General features: G+C 31.2%; 1 protein-coding gene across 1 annotated transcript in view; it reads right to left on the bottom strand.

Moving 5' to 3' along the window:
• LOC115889785 (suppressor of lurcher protein 1) overlaps window positions 1–24788 on the bottom strand; it is a 246276-nt gene that overhangs the window by 135249 nt on the left and 86239 nt on the right. The window contains 1 exon segment of the mRNA XM_030909869.1: window positions 476–656. Within this exon segment, the coding sequence (XP_030765729.1) occupies window positions 476–656 (181 nt within the window).

Raw genomic sequence — 24788 nt, 5'->3', positions numbered from 1 at the left:
CGAAATGTCCATGGTTGGCAAGAATGAATTTAAAAATCGCGCCCTCGATTACGTAACTAAAAGTTTAATTGATATCAAATATATTTATATACATTACTATCTAAAAATCTCAAAACTGAGAACTTTGTACATAATAAAAAAAACGTCGTCGCATAAAAGTTTGGTTTTTGACCACTGTAACTTTGAATTAAGACATTAATAAATAATAACTTATAGGCTTCCTTTAATTTTTATATTTCTAATTAGCGACAGGCTATTGATATTGATAACCTGTCGTTGTCCAAATTAAAAATATAAAAATTAAAAGCAGCCTATTAGACTCTATTCAAGCTAAGTCTTAAAAGCTCAGAATATTAAATTATTATTAATAATTATATGTATGTGGAAACATTAATCCTTATAATTAATTTCTTTTTGTGACTACTATAAGCACATTTTCTAGTACATTTCAGACGCAACTTATTAAGGTACTTACTCAATACTATCTTTATAGACGTTGAAATCCTCAAAAGTAATTTCTACAATTTCTTCAGGTCCCGCCACGAAGCTGTACAAGAGGCAATCGATATTCCACGAGTAGGGCTTTGGGTAATCGGGACTCTTAAAGATGCCCTTTTCTTTGCCGTAAGTAGATGAGAAGATTAAGCACTGGCAACCTGAAAGCAATAAAATGATGTATAATAGGGATAAAGTCATGTTGGTTAACAAATATTACATGACCTGTAAACTAGTTTAATCTATAGTATGTTAATATGTCTGGTGTGACAAGGAAGTTCTTGCACATATCGTTATTTATCGAAAATTAATATTATTTTTCGAATTGGACTGTGGCTGCTCTTTTTGACAGTATTTAAGAGTATTCTAGATTGTTAATTAAATAATTACTATCCGACCCAAATAAATTAATTTTCTAATAGATTATTTTTCTTTCTTTACATTATTTATCTATTTATGTAGTACCAGCATATACTTTTTTTGGACAGGCAGAGGTAAACTATAAAAATGTTATATTCTCTATTTATCTGTAGAAAATAAGGTAAAGAACCAAAAAATAAAATATAGGTAAATAATAATATTATAATATTAGGTAAAGAACCAAAAGACATTCAAGCGATAATCAAATAATATTCCTATTCGGTTGGCTTCGTAGGAAGAAAATTGAAATTACTATAAAAAATACCATCTAATAAGTATTAGGTAGAGAAAAAATTAAAGTTACTGTACATATTAATTACATAGATTAGTAGTATCTTTGGTAAATGAATAATGCAAATTGTTTATTTATATACAAAATCAACAAAATTAAGCCAATACAGGGTGAGCCTTAAATAAGTGCAAATATTTGCAGAGCTAGTAGATCTTGATAAAAGAAACATATTTTCTCTTTACCGTATAAATAAGTCCAAAATAACCGAGATATTGAAATTTAAAAAAAAATTATTCGCTTAAATTTTGAGAATAACTAGATTTTTCTGAGTCTGCTTTTTTTAAATTTAATCTATAACCCATGTTACCATATTATGAAGATATTATGTTCTTTTTAAGTAAAAATGAAAAATATTTCAAAAATCTTTTCAAAAAATTCCAAATTTTCAAATTTTATATTTTACGAAAAGAACCTCATAGACGTGTTTTTAAGGTCGAGATATACTACCCCTAAAAAATTGCAATTATTTAAGACTCACCCAGTATAAATAATAATATTTTTTATTTTAAAATTATAAGTAAAAATGTTGCATGATAAAAAAAATTGACATAATGTCATTAAACTTAATGATCAGGTAAATTTTGTCCGGTAAAATTTGAGTGATAAGTTTTATTAAAATTTCAAACTTTTTTTTCAGAAACATGACCTCTTAGATTTACTGCTCCTAAACACATACAATTCAAAATTATCTTTTTCTTGTAAAAAACATTTATTATCTATCTTTTAAAATGTATTATTTAAATTTTAATTTTAAAATTCGGCATGTACTTTAACCAATTACAAAACATACTGACCAGTCATCACCTGTTGGTTGTGTGAGTGGTATTACACTAAAGTGATGAGATGACAGTGTTGATTGAGCATGTTCCACGTTTATATTGTCATTTTTATTGAACTTTGAATCAGTCAGATTTTGATTTAAGTTTGTAAACTTATACTAATTTTTTGTATTTTTAGTCTTTCGAATGAAATGTAACTTTTTAAATAAAATATTTTTAAAAATGAATTTTGATATCTTAAAGCTTGTTGTTTATAAGTGGTATGGTAAAGTATAATGCCTTCTAAGTTAGTGGTGTAATTATCTACATCGTAACATTATATAAGTACCTCGATTTACAATTTTATAAAAATGATTTGCTGTTGCAAAAGAATTTCACAAATTTTAATAACAATCTCTACACCAGAATAAAAGTAGCGGCGTTTTGTACAATTTTTATCAGATTCGAGAATCTGCAACTACCATAATGTGTAGTGTAACCTCTATTTAATATCAATTGTTCCTGTAGGACCTGTAAAACCATTAATATTCGTCTATATATCTTATATACAGGGTGGCGCACCTCATTCGCCTCGTTTGATTATACGAAAACGGAAAGATGTAGAAACAAAATATTTTAGGGGTATATGTGGGGAGACAATGTGTACAATTTAAAATTATTTTGACATATACAGGGTGTTTCAGAACTAAGATCCATACTAAAGTTATATTTTTTCTTATGGAACACCCGGTATTTTATTTAATTTTTGGATTCTTGAGCCCAAAAAAAGGCATTCATTATAAGGGTTAAATATGTTTAAAATCTCTAATTTTTGAGATATTTAAAGATATTTAAATTTGCATGCTACAATAGAATAGACTATTAACACCCGGTACATTACTTTTCAGAATTAATTCTTATGCTGAGTTTAAAGGTAGAGCAATAAGCTTTACTGAAAAATGGTATTGGTTCCTTAAATTTATACAGGGATATCAAAAGTTGCTGATCTATTTTAAGGATATATTTTATATAAAAACTTTGTTATTTCAACACCCTGTATTTTTTTAAATAAATCGAAGCAGATTCAAATGCCCTTTCAAACTATATTAGGGTTTCCTATACTTATATAGCTCAGATTTTGAATAAAAACGATTTTTAATAAAATTGTAATCAAGATGGCTGGTGTCGCCATGGCAATTTTCTAGTGACAGTAACTATTTTCAAAGTCAACATTAGCTTATGGACATTATTAATTATAATTTAAAACAGTTTACTTAAATTTACCTACAATAGTTTAATAGTAAGTATTCATTATTTTATCAAGAAAAATAAAGCACTATCGGCTGGCGGAACGAATAGATATGTTACTAGTGATATTATTTTGTGAGGAAAATTGCTTGTTGGCCTCAAGGGCTTATGATCAAAGATATCCAAATAGGAATCTTTCTGATAAGAGATTATTTGAAAAACTTGTCCTATTTCGCCTGGTAGTGTAGTTTATATAAAATCTATTAGGCAGAAACCTGTCGTTGGACGTGAAGAAAATTAATTTGCCGTAATTGTCTCTTTTATAGAAAATCGATGTATCTACAGGTCATCGTAAAATAATTCAAATACTACTCCTTCGTTTTTCTTGATAGAATAATAAACACATATTTAATAAATATTATTTATTAAACTATTGTAGGTAAATTAAATAAAAGTAAACTGGTACACATTTAAATAAGTCCATAAACTAATTTCGATTTTGAAAATAGCTACTAACTGTCACTAGTAACTTGCCATGACAACACTAGCCATCTTGATTACAATTTTATTGAAAAATCGCTTTTTATTCAAAATCTGAGCTAGATAGGTATAGGGAACCCTAATATGATTTGAAAGAGCATTTAAATCTGCTTCGACCTATTTAAAAAAATACATAGTGTTGCATTCGAAATAACGAAGTTTTTATGTAAAATAAATATTTAAAATAGACCAGCAATTTTTGATACCCTTGTATATATTTAAGGAAGGAATAACATTTTTCTGTAAAGTTTATTTCTCTACATTTAAACTCAGCACAAGAACTAATTCTGAAAAGTAATGTAGGAATATAATGTAGGGTGTTAATAATAATCTATTCCATTGTAGCATGCAAATTCAATTATCTTTCAATATCTCAAAAACCAAAGATTTTAAACATATTTAACCCTCATAATAAATACCTTTTTTTGGGCCCAAGAATCCAAAAATGAAATAAAATACCGGGTGTTCCATAAGAAAAAATATAACTTTAGTATGGATCTTAGTTCTGAAACACCCTTTACATTTCAAAGTAATTTTAAATTGTGCACATTATATCCCCACATATACCTATAAAATATTTAGTTTCTACATCTTTCCGTTTTTGTATAATCAACCGAGGCGAATGAGGTGCGCCACCCAGTATATATTATAATTCAATACAGTAGTAGTGCATAATTATCTCTATTTTCTTAATGACATAGTAAAACTGAAAAGTCATAATTTTTATTACAGTTTTCAATTTTTATCATTGGTATATAGTATAAAACTTAAGTTAATTTTTATACCTTAATATTTTGTTAATTTTATGTAGTATTGTAAATTATAGTGGTAAGTTTTAGATATACACATTTTATTTTGTTTTGTACTGACTTGTGAAGTAATTTTGTAGTACTCTTAATGAATCATATTAAAAAAAATATAGCGAAATATTATGAGTAACAATTTGAGTTAATTTTACACATTGATCGCTTACCCGAGTAATAGAATTTTCGCTTAGTACAGAGCTATCTATACTTCCATAAAAATACTAATTTAAATTCAGTTTTCCAATACGAATGAATTGAAATTTCAATGAGTAGAAAATATTCCATTTCGGAGTGGCAGCGTTTTAATTTAAAGCTAATATTTTATAGAACAAAGTAGTTTTGCTTCCAAGCCGCGTTCTGTGGAATAATTTTTTAATATCTGTCTATGATGCATTTCCTTTATAATAGATTTTGTCAAAGAGGGAATATTCTTTCTCTGTAGAATAGTAAAATATATTTTTCCATAGTCCAAATATATACTAATGAGAGAAAATTACGTTAACCTGGCGTTAGTCGCTATATGAGCATTTTGCTCACGCTACTAGTAAAACGCGGATATTTCATACAGTAGTGGAAATGATGACGCGAGGTGACGTCTAGTCTTCTAAAATACCTTTACATTTAGGAGGGTAGAAGGGGTAATGGGAAGTGCATATCGTTAGAGTTCTACATTATAATATTCTCGATTGTTCTCGCGCTGTGAGCATTTTGCTCATCGAACGACTAACCACGTAACTATGAGACGGATACTTGAACTAGCTCTTTTGCAACATACAGGGGAAACATTCAAGCCAGAAACCATCACATTTTATAATGAGACAAAAGGTGCTGCGGAGGTAGTCGATAAAATGAAAAGTTTATATTCAATATCGCGTGTCGCAGATGGACCTAGACTGCCTTTTTCTCATGCTCAACGTAGGAGCTGTGAACTCTTACGTTATATACAAAGCATGAGAGTGATAATGCCGCTATATCTGCGCGACGTATTTTTCTAAAAGAATCTTGTTTTGCAGCATGTAAGACCTCATCGTGCTAATATACAGAATCTGTCTACTTCTACATGCTTCTATACACAAACTAGCTGGATTGCCATTTTTGCAGCAAAGAGCAGCAGAGCCGAATGATGAAAGATTCTATCAAATTTGTTCTCGACATAAAAACAGGCGCACCAGGACACGTGTTGCTTGCCAGCGACCAATTTGCACGGAACACACCACCTTTACTTGTAACATTTCCGCTGGAAACGAGTCTGACCAAGAATAACAAAGGAATATAATTTACATTACCTTCTGTTAACAAAGAATTTAAATAAATAGTAATAAAAATGCGTTTTGCGGCGCGAAAATATGTTTAGCGACTAACGCCGGGTTAAATGTTAATTTAGGGAATATTTTAATATATTTTAAATTGTATATTTCTTGGTTTCTGATCTATACCTTTTAATTCATATACAGGGTGGCGAGGTACTCCTAGGAGAACGGTAGTTTATATCGAGATGAAATTTTGGCAGCATATGTAAGTTAACTGAAAGCATATTATAAAAATATATAGAATTATACAGGGCGTTCCCAAAAAAAGTAACATATCAAAGTTGTGTTCTTTCTAATGGAACACCCTATATATTAATTTATTTTCAGATACTAGGAAAAAAATAAAGGTGAGTTTTATTAAAGAAGCATATACCTAAAATCTAAGGATTTTGACATATTTCTCATTTTGTGAAAATGAAGAGTATATTTTAGATTTCGATGACAGCTACCTAAATTTTAGTTGACTTTGTAGAGCCTGATATTTAATTGCAGTAACCATTGAATGTTAAACTAAATTGAAATTTGACCCGAAAAATTATATAGTATGAGACACAATTGAGCGTCCGGATTGCACAACGACCTTAGCGCGTGGCCGCGGGCAGCCCAGCAGGCAAGCGAGACAGCGACGCGCCGATTTAACAAAATAAATAATTTTAAACCTGCCGGCATTTCGTTAATAATTATCGTAGCGTGTTGATTTTTGCATAGAAATACACATGAGTCTTTAGCGCTTCCGACAAGCCTAAATAACTGGATTATTTTTTATATTTTCGATTTGTTTACATTGCCCGAGCATATTATAACTTTGAGATAAAAATCTCTGTTATAAATTTTAAAACTGACAGATATCAATACTATCATTTAATTAGTTATACATTTAGCTACAACATATTCAAAATTTAGGTCTATCGGTTTATGCTAGCAGTAATAACGAGTATAAATAAAAAAAATGGTCAGTACAACGCTCGCCGTTTTTAGCGCACGTTCAGCTTTGGTTTTAGTTTTAGCGCTATTTTTACAGAAAATAAAATCTGAACTTTGATCAAATTACAAGAACATTATTATTGCCGATATCTCCGGTTATAATGTAGTTCTTTTTGCAAAATATTGCATTGTTTTAGCTTAAAAAAAATGAATTATGCGGCTTTTTTTGCGAGAGCTACCGGAGCTGCGTTAATAAAGAGATGGCTATGTACGTCAATCGAAAGACAGTTTTAAAATTTATAACAAATATTTTTATCTCAAAGTTATAATACGCTCGGGCAATGTAAACAAATCGAAAATATAAAAAAATCCAGTTATTTAGGCTTGACGGAAGCGCTAAAGACTCATGAGTATTTCTATGCAAAAATCAACACGCTATAATAATTATTAACGAAATGCCGGCAGGTTTAAAATTATTTATTTTGTTAAATCGGCGCGTCGCTGTCTCGCTTGCCTACTGGGCTGCCCGCGGCCACGCGCTAAGGTCATTGTGCAATCCGGACGCTCAATTAGTATGGAACATTCGACACATTTAAAGGAAGTTACTCCTTTATTTAAAATATAACACTCAGTATATTATTCCGGTGTTCAATGGGGAATTTATATATCTTCAGAACAATATTATTAAAGTTGCCTACCCCTCAAACAAAGATTCTCCTAGATATTTTTTTATGATTTTGCGTCAGTAGATTTTTATTATTTGAAAAAATCTAGGGTAGCTGTGATATAACTTCTGTTAATTTAACAAAAATTAAAGAATATAGAGTAAAATACTGAAAGGTACACGTTTAAAACATATTTTAATTATTACAGAATTAAAACTAGATATAAACTTCTAATTATGCGACAAAAATTAGCTAGATGAAAACAAATGCTCAAAATGCTTCCTTTCCTGTTAACTGCATATAATGATTGTCTTTTCAAAAGGATCTGTTCATTTTAAAAAGCATATGTAATGTTCTACCTCGAAAAGCAGCTACAATAATTTCTTTCATGTTGTCGACAATAGTTGATCGAGGATTGTAAACACTCTCTTTAACATATCCCCATAAAACATTTTCATTTCAATACAAACTGTCGTTCTCCTTGGATCCTCCGCGGCGTATGAGAGGCGCCATCCTGTACATTAGATACTATTTGGTTTGAATAGTCGTTATTTTGTGTTTCTAATGGTACACTCTGTCTGTTTTTCTTATGTCCATGATTAGTAAACAGTTTACTTACTTTATTTTTCATCATCTTTGTTAACTGCGATAGGCAAATAATGCTCGTTTTGCTTGCTGTTTTTTGACACACTGACTGCTGACATGTTTCTGAATGATTTGACGTGGGAAATAAAATTTTCATAGGTTACGATTTAAAACATGCTATTTTTTCTGTAACCGATTTTGATATTTATCTGGCAACAACTAAGACCAAATAAAAACAAGTAAAATATAGTGGAAAATGTATTCAAAAACGCAGTTGGCTACTAAAGATTGAATCGCATACTGCTGTTATTACCCGGAAAACCGATTATTATTGTTATGCGAGTAAATGTTGTTTAAACTGTTATGCTCTATACAAAATATTTCAGCATAAATCGTAAATCGTCTTCTATTTTTGTGAGCACGGTATGCCACACACAGGGTTAATTCGTGCAGAGTAATCCTCGAGGATCGAGAAAAATACTCGAAACATACCGAGAATTTAAATACTCGACTGACCTAGTATTTTTCAATCGAGTGAGGCCATCTGTATTATAAACAATAAAGGATATTAATTGATCGGTTGATACCAACTACACTTAAATGTAAAACATAGTACAATTATTACGTTCTTCTATGAGACAGTAGTCAATTCATAGATATGAACAGTACAGGATCTATAAAAATAGTAAAATAGAGATATAGTTTCCAGGCGTCATTTATTTTTTTGTTGGCTAAGAAAATTTGTAGGTATAACAAAAAGTTACTGAAAAAAACAAGAAAAAAAAATTCTTACAATGTTAACTCTGACACAACGGTATTTTCCAAAAGAAGCAAAAAGACTCAATATCTCGGTTGGTACACTTTTTTTGTACACTCTTTTTTGTCACACGGTTTTTGCTTCTTTTGGATTTATCTACTACTATCCAATTTAATTTATCCACTATTGGAATTACATGTACATTTTCTTGGCAGTAGCTGGCAGTCTATAATAATTACATGGCAGTCATAGGCAGTCTTCTTCATAGTCATTGACCGTCGCTTAGCAGTGGAAGGATATTTTGGCACTACCTGTTCATTTTTTACCCGAGTGAGATACCCCTCGTAATTTATCTTTGTGAATAATGGACTCATTTTTTAAACCATATTACATTTAAAAAAAATTATAAAATTGTCTTAACATAGTAAGTAATCTATATTTCAACTAAATTGTAATTATAATAAATGAATCCATTGTCTACTAAACCTACATACCGTGCATCGGAACACGGGACATAGCAAATCTCATGTAAATTTGGAACGGGCCAAATATTACCTCTCCAGATAATTTTACGCAAAAGTTGTATAAGACTTTTTCGAAGAGGTGTTAAAGTTGTACATTTGTCTAGAATTTCGTTTCATTTGAAATAGTCATCTAAAAGTTATTTGCAAAAATCTACCTTCAAATAAGTAAAATTTAAAATACGGTCCAGAGAAGCTACAATTAAAATTCCAGACAAAATATAATTGTGTCATTGTCAAAGTCGATGTCATATTTTGTTTCTTACCTTCAAAAATTTGAAGGTAACAAATAGAATAATTTTGTATATAATAATTATGAATTTCCAAACTTATGAAAAAGTTACGATGGTTAAACGGCATTTTGCTGGAAATAGAATTCTCGCTGCGTTAGATATGTCCTCAGCTCAGTCTCGGAAAACCTATACTGAATAAGTCCACAGTTTAAAAAATAAACTAGAGGTTTGAAACTAAAGGCACTAAGGTATTAAGCTCATGGAAGTGTAAAGACAAAAATAATTCAACAGGAAGAAAACAGTAATGACTCCTGTTTATTAGAAGGACAGTAGGAAAATAACACAGGATCTTTCGCCGAACGACTTCTTCATGTGGAGCACACTCAAAAACCGTTTTTATGGGCATATTAAATACAGAAATTTAGAAGGACTAAAAACGACATATAGGCGTGAGTTTCACAATCATTTGGGGTATTGTTTGGCTGTAAATGGGGGATTATGTAAACATATTATTAATTAGCAAAACTTAATAAAGTTCCTTTAGTTACAAATATTCCTTTAATTTGTTAAATTATTGTGGATATATGTGGTATAAGCGAGACCTAGGAGTGATCGAATAATGAACAGCAAACCATATATTGCGAATACCACTCTCAGATTACCTAATTCTTTTGTACATCATGATGCCAATTCAGAAATAATATAAGCACCCTTTTCAAACCACGTAAATTCTCTTAAAAAATCAGAAACGTTATCGAATTTGACAATGACAAAATCACATTTTTACTGGTATTTTAGTTGTCGCTTTCTCTAGGCCGTATTATACATTTTCTAGTAATTTGAATGTAGATTTTTGCAAATAACTTTTAGACGCCTATTCCAAATAAAACGAAATTCTAAACAACAGTTAGTTAAACCCGTTTCAAAAAAGTAATACAATTTTTGCATAAAACCATCTGGCGAGATAATATTTAAAATTTTCAAAATTTACATGTGATTTCCTATGTCCCGCGTTCCGATGCACCACACGGTATACTTTTATTAATATTATAGGAAAAGAAAAAGATGAGTTAAATTAATTAAGGCATCCCGGAAACAAATTGACTGCAAAAGCTACACCATTTAGCGTGCTTTTTGCAACTGACAAGAAAACGTATCCGGGCAGACGTTCGACAGTTTCGCAGAGAGAAAACCCAATTGATTACCAAGTCGTTACTTGCACGTCATTATCGTCGTTGCCATGAACTCTTTTTCTTTCGTTTTAATTATCCAAGAAATGAAGCAGGCAATTCAGGTTTAATCTGTGTAGTTTTTTTTCTTTTACATTTTACTCTCTGGGTCGGAATAGAGAGTAACGCGACATTTTAGCTTATCTTTAAAGTGGATGGCGCTATTAAAATTTATTATTTTAGGATCCCCAGACAACTTTATTTTACAGATAAAAGCTGAAATTTTATTCGCTAGAAAATTAAGCGTAGTTAGTTAGTTTTGCTCTGTATAAGGATGTTCGTTTTTTACTTTAAATTTTTTTAACGGAAACAATTAGCAGCGTTGTAAGTACTGAACTACCATTACAATATAACACGTAAATACTAAATTGCATTAAGGCTATTAATATATGTTTTATCAATTCCGTATATTTCTTATTCCCAATTTCGGTTTTTGTTTTTCTTCTCTTATTTTTAACTATACAGAAGCATACGACAAGACACAAGAGTATAAGTTAGCCACAGTAAAAGATTTTAACGCACTCCGATTATAGTCATGAGACAGTTTTGGAGATAGTCTCAGAGTAGTATAGTTAGTACTTAAGTCAGCGATGTACTAACTACTCAATGTATACTCAAATCTTGGCATTTCCCAACGTTGCTTACTAGTTATTTTAACTAATAACTCAAATAAAAATAAATTATACAATGATAAAACTCATATCTTTTTATTAATAAATAGAAATTTTTTAAACATACTGTTTTAATTGAAATAGAACCAAGAATACCCGAACGTTCTTAATCGCAACTCTAGAAAATGCTCTAAAAATTACTCTATAAATCCATAGGGTCGCGACAATAACAATTACACAAAATATATGCTCAAAATTAAAGATTTTAAATAAGCAAATTAATAAAGCTAATACAGCTATTTATAGCCTTGTGTTTTTCAATTCAATCCACAAGGCTTCGGTAATTAAGTTACGATAGAGTTATTTGGATATTTATTAAAAACGTTCGTAGTCAATTGCATCTTATTAGAAAACCGACTCATATAAAATAAACGTAGAGTAATTTTATTTTTAATGTACAATATTTCGGTAAAATTTAAGCAATTAATGAGACTAACAGAAACTAATTGCAATAGAAAAAATCCGAAATTTATTGTTATAATTGTTTCTATCTAATGCAATGTAAGATTGACTAATAACTTAGAGCTCAGCAAAATGATCAGATAATAAACATTTTTTTGGTTTCAATCCAAGTTTCATTTATTTAGGGTAATTATATCTGTAAATTAAAGAAAATTATTTGTAGAACTAAAGAGATGTATAGAAATAATAATGATACGATGAATAGAAGTCTCGTATAGATATAAGACCTTATCAATATCTTTCAATATTAATATCTTCTTTTAATACTAATATCTAAAACCATATATATTTTATACCAAGGGTCGGCATTTCCAGTAGCGTAACGTCAAATGTGAGCCCCCCCCGCAAGATTTTTTAGGGGCCCTTATATTAAAATAAAAAAAACACTAAAAAACATAATATAGCTTTATGTAGGTTTATCAAGTCATTATATATATAGAAACAAAAATTTATCTTATTCCACATAAGAAAAAATAATAATAAAGGAACATAAAAAATAAAATATTACAAAATAAATCAACATAAAACAAAACTTAGGTACTAAAATAAAACTAAATAATAAAAATAAATAAACATAAATAGATTTTTTCTAATAAAAATATGATTCAAATTAAAATAAATTAATAGGAACAAATAAAATGTAAAAAAGGAACAAATAATGCGAGGCCCTCAAAATCACGAGGCCCCCCCGCCGCTGCGGGTGCAGCGGGGCCTACGCTACGCTACTGGGCATTTCTGGTCTTGAGTGCCAATTTTCGTGTGTCCGAAGAGTACAGTCAACACGCTTAGTAAAATAAGATGTACTAAATAAAGAGAGAAGGCCAGTATTTTTCCAAGCGCATGGAATCTAGCGTCAAATTAAGTGATTATGTAATAAATAGTTCGTATTTTTGCTCTCTCAGACTTACTAGATTGCCATAGCGATTCACTCCTATACATCTAATCGCCGATCCAAGGTTTCTCTTGTCAGCAGGGTATAAAACAAAGACAGATCTTAATAAATAAAAAACCAATATTATAAATAAGATTTATGTTATTTTACTAATTATCCATATAAACTTCATACACTTGCCCTAATCTAAGTCCTTAGCGGTTTTGCTAATAATTTCAAAGCTTTACGATTAGACATGCAAGCCTTAACTTCTTTTAGATTTAAAATTGTAAATTTAGTAATATAAATACGCCAATAGTAAATATTTGTTACCGATTTATTTTTCAATTTCGTTCACAAATAACCCTGTTCGCAACTGCAAAAATTTCACGTCGATATGAAATTAAATAACGTGTAAAAATACATCTACCCCAAAACAGATGCGTAAAATAGCTTTTACGGAATCCCGGTTAGCACAGCTGGCGAATTTTCCCTTTGCAATATTAGAGTCAATCCGAAATGATTACCACAAACGTCTATTTCCAAGTTTTCTCCATATTCCAATCGCACAAAACACTACCATAAACAAAAATAACATTTTCTTTGCAGTAGCTTTCATTCGTGTCTCCCTATCTGCCCCTTCGTCCTACTTAATATTTTATACGTCATTTTTTACTTGGGATTTTCCAATTTACCTTTACGCTTTTTCCTGTCGTACCCGCTTCGGTAATAAAAAACATCTGCCTCTGATGGATTTTCGCACTAATTTTTCGGATTACGAAAGTTTTGCCATAAAATAAATGCTTCAATTTGTCGAAGGGGCTTTACGATCGAGCCCACGGAGTTTTTCCGCTGATGAAATGTCTCGGATCCAATTATTTCGTAATAAATAACCGAACGAGACGAACGACCTTCCTTGTCTATCTGATGAATTACGCCTCTGCATCTTTGTCAAATTTCCAATTATTTCAGGTATAGGTGAGCTTGATAAATAAATATATCGGAAACTTATAACGCGAGTAATGTAACTGATACCTTGTGGAATATTTATTATAGTAAACAGAGTATTTCAAACTTAGGCTAGTAGAAGAAAAGATGGATTTGCATTTTATCTTATTTTTAATCATTTTAGGTACAGGAAAGGTCTGGCAAATAAATACTGCGGATCAATACGAATAACTTAAATGATACCTTGTGGAATATTTATTTGGCATTATTACTTGGCGCGTCGGGGATACCAAGAAACTTGTACTAATAAAATTTAAAGTGAAAGGAACTAGTTTCGTTATACCGTGCTGGCAACTGTTACTTTTGGGTCGGCATTTACATGTGTGGAAGTAAATCGCATAGTGATCTTATTAAGTCGGAGTGAGAGAAATGCGACCGACAGACGCGACGCGCGACGGTGTGCTGTTCTGGCGTTGCCGATACGCCTTTCCTTATCAAGTAAAGTAAAATCACGATCGCAAACCGCATATTTTAAAAAAACTTTTTTTTTCAAGAGATAACTAGATAAAATCATTAGACATGTTTCTGAGCATCTGAAATGGAATTATAAGGATATCGTTAAGGTGTCATTTTTTTTATAACGAGAAAACGTCAGTAATCGCGATAATTTAAAAACTCAACTTTTTAACACATAACAGGCCATAACTCAAGAACCACTTTAGATATTGAAACTTTTTTTATTTTCAAGATCGGATATTTTAAAATATGTTTACATAAGAAAAATTCGATAAGGTTATTTTTTCCATTCAAAAATTGTAAATAATCCATCCATTTACTTTTAGAGCATAGCAATTTTCAGCAATCGTGTAATTTTTTTATTGATAAAGATTTTCACATACTGTCTACAAAGAAAATACAGCAGAAATATTAACAAACTTCTTGAAAAAACAAGAATCTATTACTTCTAATAGATTTCGAGATATCGATTTTTGAATTCAGAGTTCTAATAGCGCGACCACTATCATGTTTTGTCGACTTCTGATATGACTCCGCTGAGATAAACGCGGTTTAATTAATTTTCCCTTATCCAAATCTTATAGCAACTTTTATAAAAAAAAATAATGTCATTAACTTGCCAAAATGTTAAGTCAGTACTCCATTGATTTCTCATCAAAAAATATAAAAAAGTTCCTATAAACATGGGTGCGGAAATGCATAGTTTTAAAGTTACAGGATGTTAAAGCTTTTAAAAAATAGGTATTTTGTAATTATCTTAAATACCATTATTTTCTGGGGAAATTTGCTGAAGCACTGTGCATCAGTGTTATAAATTTTAATAAAATTTTTATCGAAAAAAAATGATAATAAATTACATTAAATAAATAATTTATTAATGTTATTTTTATTATTATTATACAGGGTGCTACAAATTCGAGGTACGAGCATTGGTATCTCGGTAACCGTAATAGATACGAACATGGTTAAACTAGGGCAAAGTTGCGCTTTAGGATGTTCATCAAGATGCCATCGAAAAAGTGTTGGAAATTTCAAGGATTGCTGAGGTTTTTGAAAAAACGGATTTTTTTGAAAATCAATTTTATTTTTTCCTGTCGTTATTTTTTAGAAAATCAAAAAACTAATTGCACATTCTCATAGCTACTCTATTAGGGCTATTTGATGGTATTTTTAGATTTTCAAATTAGCTTATAATTTCTGAGATACAGAGCCCAACTTATTTTTTTTAAATACGGATCTGCATTTTTTATTTCAGGTTTTGAAATACCTCGCTCTCCTGAGTATAATGGTATGCCACACTTGATACTTTTTTTCTGTTTTGGATTAAACAATAAAAAAAACTATTTAATTTGTATTTAAAATAATTTCAAATCCGACTCTAGTTTTTTAATTTATTTAATCTGATTATATTCAGCACAACAATGTTGAACAGCGCTAATTAACATTGAATAAAGACAATTAATAAAAATTGTTTTGGACAATTGAAATCAATACATTTCAACATTAAGAGTACAAAAACAATTAAAGAGTACAAATTGCATTCGGAAGTATAAGAAGATCTGTTCAAAGAGCTATAGATAAAATTGAACGAAAAATAAATTTGTGCATTATGGAGGGTGGTAACCCTTTCGAACATGCAGAGCATTAGAAACTAGTTTGTACAAGTTGATTTATTTATAATAACTACGATTAATATTATGCATATTATTAGATCGTACACTTCGGATTTCAAATTCACAATAAAAAAAGTTTAAAATAATAGATATCTTTAAATTACTGACCTGGATATTAATTATTTGAATCTTTCAATTGACGTGATTTTCCTTATTCAATGTTAATTAGCGCTGATCAATATTGTAGTGCTGAATATAATCAGATTAAATAAATTAAAAAACCAGAGTCGGACTTGAAATTATTTTAAATAACAATTAAATAGTTTTTTTATTGTTAAGGTATCCAAAACAAAAAAAAGTATCAAATGTGGCATATCATTGTGCTCAGGGGACCGAAGTCTTTCAAAGCTATAAATAAAAAATGCAGGTCCGTATTTAAAAAAATATTATTGGCATCTGTATCTCACAAATTATCAGCTAATTTGAAAGTCTAAAAATACTAACAGATAGCCCTAATAAAGTAGTTATGAGAATGTGCAATTAGATTTTCTAAAAAGTAACGACAGGAAAAAATAAAATTTATTTTCAAAAAAATCCGTTTTTTCCAAAAAACTCAGCAATGCTTTAAATTTTTAAAACTTTTTTGATGACATCTTGGTGAACATGCCAAAGAGCAACTTTGCCCCAATTTAACCATCTTCGTATCTATTACGGTTTCCGAGATACCAATGCTCGGACCTCGAATTTGTAGCACCCTGTATATTATTGATTAATTAATTATTATTTAATTTTTTTGGAGAGATGAAACCGCCACATTTTTATACACATCGGGACAGGTCAACTCTGTGTATAGGATTTTAACGTGTAAGACAGTGATGTAGGCAGCTTAATGGCAAATGAAATGTATTAAAAAGAGAAAAAAGTTGGGTGGGTATGGGTGGGTACATTTCTTCAGAGCGGTATTGCCAGATTTTGCATCAAAATTTCAAACCGCGTAAGTAGACGTTTCAAAAAAATGTGGCATCTAGGGTTGGATCTGGATTTTCGACAATTAGTTACTCATTTTGCTACAACTGTAATAGATTACATTTAGCTTAGATATATTATCTTCATTTCGGTAGTATACATGAACATTTTTAACATAGTTTATTTTATTCTAATTTCTTTAAGACTACGATAATATACTGGTCGGCAAGAGAAAATCTTGAGTCGTTTATTTTAGTCATCATTTACCTACATGTCTAGAAGTGAATCGCTATGGCAATCTTGTAAGTCGGGGAGAGAAATTTATTACCTATCCACTTAATCATAACCATAAATTTAACATAGTTTATTTTATTCTAATTTCTTTAAGACTACGATAATATACTGGTCGGCAAGAGAAAATCTTGGGTCGTTTATTTTAGTCATCATTTACCTACATGTCTAGAAGTGCATCGCTATGGCAATCTTGTAAATCTGGGAGAGAAAATTATTACCTATCCACTTAATCCGGAGCTCAACTTCATACGCTTGGGAAAATTCTTGCTCTTTTCTCTTTGTTCATTTATACAATCACAGAGTCTATAGACTCTGTGCACGACAATCGGCACCCAAAGCCGTGTGTACATTATCGGTTATATCATTAAATAAACTAACCAAAAAATATGCTGTTTTACGTAGTAAATAGTGCAAATTCTATTGTCGACCATTCTAATCAGTATTAAATAATAATGGAGGGAGCCAGTGTGAAGTGAGACATTAAATGATTGATCTTTTTGTTAAATTACGTGGTATAACTTAACACAATGATGAATCATTTGATGTTTCATATGCACCTCCATAATTATTTAATCTGTAATCATACTGATTACATTGTTCGACAACAGAATTTGCGCTTTTAGTACGTTTTGGAATTAATAGATTATCTGTCTTATTATGCAACTAGGGATGTACGTGTCTACGTAATAGAGCATCAGCATCTCTCTCAATATATCGTATTGTACTGAACACGTTGACACACGAGAATCAGCAACCAAAGCCGTGTGTACGCTTCATTAAATAAACTAACCAAAAAAATATGCTCTATTACGTAGTTACGTACATCCTCAGTTATAGGACCAATAATCAATTAATTACATAATGTTGTAAATATCAAAATTCTATTGTCGACCGATCCGGATTAAGTGGATAGGTAATAAACTTCTCATTTTTCTCCCGTATTTTATAGTCTTTTCCCTTTCAGTACATCGTATTGTACTGAACAAACGTTGACTTTATTCTTCATACACGCGACAATCGGCATACAAAGCCGTACGTTGTACGTTTTATTAAATAAATGAACCTTTTTGTTTATTTATTGGTTCGTTTATGCTTTATTTAATGATTGATATTATTTTGTTAAGTTATACCACCAAGTGCTATAAACTAGTAGAAAATTAAAAAAGTTAATTTTAAGTAAAGTTCTTTGAAATATATCTATATTACTATTATGAATGAGAACTCTTATCGATTTTTAATTTGGAATTATATTAATTGCCATGTGTCATGTTTTTATTATTATTGTCAATTTTCTGCAGATAGCTGATAAATTAATCTATTGTCAGTTCAATATGATTATAACATGATGTTCAAATACCATTTTGTTATTCATAAAAACGGCCTTTTTATTACTTCTCTGTCATACTGATCCATCAATAAATATTTCTTACGTGTTGCAGCAGACGAGCAAAATTTATTAATTTTAGGGTCCTTTATATTTACTCATCCCTGATTCCATCCAATTATGGCCGCTGATGAAGCGGGAGGTAGACGTTCGCTTTCGGTCATAGGCGTACTGAAAACTAAAATTTCTTATCCTCGTATTCAGAATTATAAATAGCAATAAAAAGGATAAAGATAAGTAACACTTTATACTGTAAAGTTTGCTGTACCAATATTAAAAAAATAGGTAGTAGGAAATATTATTTCATAATATTATGACATGATAATGTTATAATGTAACACTATAAAGTAAAGTAAAAGATTTGAAGTTAACGTCTCTTTTTTGCTGCCAGGGCTAACCGCGGTCCTCGGTTAATGACCGAGCAAGTGTCTAAATCGACTCTTACTCACGAGCGAACGGCGCGGTGCGGCGTGAATGAGCAGTGTGTGTCAATATATTTTACACTTTTGCTGGACAACAGCACGATACAGAGTTTCGAACTGGTCACCCGTCTATCCACTAGTATCGCCTTACGTCGCTTAACTTCGGTGTTCTAATGGGAGCCGGTGTTTCGACGTAGCTGGACCGTTGGTTGCCCGTAATACTATAGCTACAACCGTTATAACACTAGTTATACCACCCCGCATAAATTCAGTATTATTATAAATAAGTAATTTATTTCACACCCCTTAAAGTGTAGCACAATTAGAATCATAAATACGATGCCACTTAACAGTTATATAATGTTTATAATGTTAATTTTAAAGGTCGTTTTACATAAAAATTGTTTTTATCTGTTTTTATTTATGATACAAAACCCGCTTGATCATAAAACTTTTTGATCATGTCGATGAGTTTTTTTTTATATTGAGTATGTATGGGGCTTAAGAAGCAGCGTGGTGAAGGCGTTGTTCCACTGTTCGCATCTTAAACATTGTCAGCTGTCATAAAAAGATTATTATTAAAATTCTAATAAATTAAATTTTACAGAATTCATAAGCAAAACTTTTAAACTAAAATTGGCTGTAATACTAAATCTAAATGAAAATAAAATATTAGTACGCCTATGACTCAAGAGTTTGGTTTGGTTTCGTGGCGACACGTGCGAAGAGATATGCATGGCTTCCACATTTCGAGAGGCGGGGTGAGACCAATCAGCTAAGACAAATCAAGTGGTGGGAAAGAATATGGCCGTAGATGCCAGGTCTAGGAAATATTCCCTAACATTAAGGTTTTTTAGAATTTTTTTTTAGAATTTAGAATGAGTGGGAGGGGGGTTAATCACTTCGACCTTACAGATCCATTGTGTCCCCCTTTCTTGAATCATAACTCATCATACAGTCCCAGGGCTTTGACAAAAGCCAGTATCTGGGACGGTTTTATAGAGGGTAGTTCTCCATCTCCAATATCAGTCGTACCAAAATTCATGAACATTAAGGTTTCTATCCAGGAAATACATTTTTAGAAAGCATATTTTTGGACACAATTTAGTGTGTGTATTTAATTTGTTTTCTCAAACTTGGCATTTCTAAAAGTATCATCAGATAAATATTTTAAAAAAATATTTTTTGTTGGTAGATTGACCGTGCCAACCAGGCTTCAGGAAATTTTCAAAACTTCATCTGGCAACACTGACAGTATCGAAGTCCTAGAACGGTAGACATTCTTTGACACATTTATCAAATCAGTCGGATTTTGAAAGGGGTTGGATGTACATCATTCTACAATATATTTACGATTTTGAAGGTTATCCATACATCTCGAGACGTTTAATCTTTTAACAATAAAAATAATTAAACGTCCGGTTGTATCTACACTGCTCATGTTTTTGTTGCTGTTTCAGCATAAGTTAAAACAAGCATTAAAAAAATGACTAAAAATCAACTTTAAAAAAGGACAATTAGCAAAATAATTATAAAAAATTAAATCAAAGGTTCAAAAATACCTGCCTGTTGTGCTTCGCAATAGTCAAGACGGTTATAAAACTCTGATCTAACTTTAGCTAACATAACAGCGGGGATATTTTCTAACGACTGAACGATTTTTAATCGCAGCTCGTCAATATTCATGGGTCGTTCATGGTTATGGCCATAAATGGAATTTTTTACATATCCCCACAGAAAGAAGTCATTGGGCGACAAATCAAGAGAACGTGGTGGCCAATTAATTGTGCCTTGTGTGGAAATTAGCCGATTTGCCGATTGGGAAATGTGGTACTGATTTTGTAGGATTTATATCCATGCTTTTTTAAAACCCTGCGCACCGTTCGAGCATTGCAACCAACTTGTTCGGCTATATTTCGGCTTGAACAAGGTTCGCTTGTTTCGACCGCGGCACAAATATTAATTTCCTTGTCGGGAATCACCTTCTCTGCGCCTTCCTTATTGTCACAATTTCTGCACGCCGCAATGCAGCCTGTTTGCTCAAATTTATGAACAATGTTGCGTACAGTTGTGGCATAAGGCACAGGGCGATCTTGAAAGGTGAACACATAACGCCCAATGACCTCTTCCACACTTGAGGAAATGTAAAACCATTTAACGATATGCACCTTCTCTTCGGTCGTATAAATAGCCATTTTTGAAACACTTAACGTACACACCGAAACAGCTAGGCGAAAAGAATGATGCAAAAATAGTTTGGATCTCAGGTGATCTATTTCCTTTCCCCACCTTTTCATCTACATAAAGGTGCGTATTCACTATCCGAACGAACGAATGCTACTATCCAACGAGCGAACGTCCAGTCTTGTTCGCGCGGTTCTATAATTCTCATTCGTTTGCGAACGTCTTTGATATACCGAATGGAAACAGATGATGGAGCGAACCGAATGGCGAACGGCCGCATGCATTCGGTTTGCTGTCCAAATATACCGAATTTAATTCCTTTGTTCTTTCGGATAGTGAATATGAACCTTAACATAAAGCACCGACCCTCTCAATGCGTTCTCCCACCATGCTTATGCTTTACCTTGCCCACACCCGTAAAAACCGGCAACACTGTATCGGTCGCACCGGCTCCTCGCCGGCCCCTTTTGATGCTGTCTCTCTGTCTGTCAACCGGTCATTTATATTATTCTCTGTCTTACACGTTAAAATCCTATACACAGTAATCAAATGACCAGGTCGGTATATTATTAATTTCGTTAGTAGTGATTAATAAAATTGCGTTTATCTCACCAAGGGGACGAAACGGACAATATGTCAAGGTACAACTTTTAAACGGCATCAAATGGCCTACACACTTTTGCTAATAAGAGGAAAAAAATTAGTGTCACACATGTTTTTTTAGAAAAATATTCCAGTGATAACATATAATGTGCATAACAAAATAATATGCACGTGAATCTGTCGTCACTTTTTTAGCATTAAAATATGTAGGACTTATACTAACTTTTACCCTCCAAATTTCATTCGAAATCGCTAAAAGCACTTGGAAGAAAATTATAATAAATTGAAAGAACATGAAACATGACTTCCGGTAGCTACAAAATTAAGCAGATTCGGACCCATGTTGACATAAAAAATAAATCTTTTACGATTTTTTACGAGAGATGGCACATGTTTTTTGAAACACCCTGTAATAATTGTCGCTTTCTTCATAATATTATTGATTTTTTTTATTAGTTTCTGATATCAACTGATAAAATCTGCATATGCTGTAATGTTTTTATACTGAAATAAATATATAATATTTCCCTGCAAAGTTCCGTGATATTCGAAACAAATCTCTCCGTTCCCGAAAGTAAAGGGCTCCGTTTGATAACTGTCACTTTATATGAAACCCCGAGGGACAGAGCTGAATAGGACGGGAAGAAGCTATGATTAATGAAATAGGTGTGATCAATAACGTCGTACAGTTATTCCTGGAGGTAAAAACGGACCCAGACAATGATTGATTTTAGCCGGGAAATACGACGCTTAATCGTTAATGATTTTAAAAAGCTAAGGTAAAATGTCGTTAGATGGTAAATGAAAAGAAAAAAATCAAATTAGAACATCAACAGAAAATACTAATTTTTTGAAAAAAAAACATTTTTGAAAAAAAATGCGATATAAAAAATAATGTTAATAATTTATACTAAGGGTCGGCGTTTCTGGTCTTGGGTGTCGGTTTTCATGTGTACGAAGAGTACGGTCAGCATGCTTAGTAAAATAAGATGTACTGAATAAAAACAGAAGGCGAATATTTCCCAAGCGCATGGAATCTAGCGTCAGATTAAGTAGTTATGTAATAAATACTTCGTAGTTTTGCTCATTCCGACTTACTAGATTGCCATAACGACTCACTCCTATACATGTAAACGCCGACCTAAAGGTTCGCTTGCCAGTAGGGTATATAATAGCACTTTTTTATTTAGTGTTATTTTTTTTTTCAATGATGTTTTGGCAAAACAAAAAAAAGTAGTTCCTCTGGATGTTTGGAAATATGAATTTTTAATATTATTCTTAATTCTCTACTTAATTACACTCGATTTAATCATTCATATTAAACAGCATAATACAGAGAGTGTTTCAAAAAACATGTGCCATCTATCGTGGGGAGATTTCTCACGTAAAAATAAGATTTAATTTTTATATAAACGTAGATCCGATTCTGCTTTTTTTCATAGCTACAGGGAGTTAAAGTTCCCATTTATTTTTGATTTACCCTAATTTTCTTTTAAGTGATCTTAGCGATTCCAATCCAATTTTAAAGCACATGCTAGTTTAATGCCGATTAAAAGTTGATTCTTGATATTTTGTCGATTTCGATCTCCTTGTTTAGAGAAACGCACTTTTATTCAACACAATAAATAAAATTTAAATAAAAATAAAATTAATAAATTATTTATTTATTTAAATTTATTATTAAGTTTTATTAAAATTTATAACAATGATGTTTAATGCTACCTACAGCAAATTCCAATAAAAAATGTTGACATTTAAGATAAATTCAAAAGATTATTTTTTAGAAGTTTTAACATCCTGTAAGTTTAAAACTATGCATTTCTGGACCCATGGTTATAGGAACATTTTTTTATATTTTTTAATTGAGGAATCAATGATTCAAAATTAATGAGGAATCAATGAGTACTTATCTAACACTTAGTCCAGTTAATGATATAAAAAAATAAAGGTCCCTTATATTAAGGAATATCTATAAAATTTCGTTTACCTCATCAAAGAGAAATCGACAAAATATCAAGAGACAACATTTAATTGGCATTAAACTACCATACTATCTATAATATAATCTCTCTACACAATTTTGTTAACAAGAAAAACAAATCAGTAGCGTACATGTTTTTTTTTCTAGTGGTAAAACATATGCACGTCCCTGTTGAAGATGGCGATACTCTTTTGGTATTAAAATATATCGCACTTATAGTAGCTTACACTCAAAATTTCATTTGAATCGCAAGTACTTGGAAGAAAATTATAATAAATTGAAAAAAAATAATAAGATTTTAACTCTTTTTTATAAGATTTTGACTCTTCATTGACTTTTCATTTTTGAATCCGTTTGCTTAATCCGCAAGCACATATCTGCTATTCCGGAAAGACCATCTCATAACTATCCACTTAGGAATGCGGAGCACGATCTTTATCTGCCAACCCCGAGCTCAGAACTAGTTAAAGGTTCAATACTGTACAATGCGAAAAAAAAGTACAATCATCTGCCTTTGAATATCATGTGGCTTTCATTCATTCCCGCATTTCGCAAAGCTCTAAAATCATACTTACTGGAAAGAGCTCTATATACGGTAAACGACTTTTTGTTGACGTTTAATTATAAACAATTTTGAATTTTAAAATTTTGATCATCTCACACACTGGTCAAAAGTCAAGTATTTAATATTTTATAACTCTAAAATTATATCTATTTACTGCGTACTGTTCTGCAATTGTCCATGTATATTCTTTTTGTTATTTTAATGACTTAATTTTTTTTGAATTGTATTATTTGTATTGTGTATTTTTTGTTGTTTGTATTTTTTTTGTGTTTGTGTTTATTTTTTGAGTGCTTTGTCGATGAAGCCGTTTTGCCTATTTGTCCAATAAAGCGTTGTTTATTATTATTATTATTATTAACTCCGTTTATGTAAATAACAAAGGAGAATCTAACCCATGTTGATATGAAAAATAAATCCTATTTACGTAAGGAATCTCCCCACGAGAGATGGCACATTTTTTTTAAACATCCTGTATACCTATAAACCATTTTTAGCATTTCTTTAATTACTTGTTTCTGTCGCTAT

This window comes from Sitophilus oryzae, unplaced genomic scaffold (genome assembly GCF_002938485.1).
Source record: "Sitophilus oryzae breed Bouriz unplaced genomic scaffold, Soryzae_2.0 scaffold_1177_pilon_pilon, whole genome shotgun sequence".
NCBI classification, from domain to species: Eukaryota; Metazoa; Arthropoda; class Insecta; order Coleoptera; family Curculionidae; genus Sitophilus; species Sitophilus oryzae.
Note: the sequence above shows the minus strand (reverse complement) of the source record. Positions and strands in the feature narration are given on the sequence as shown.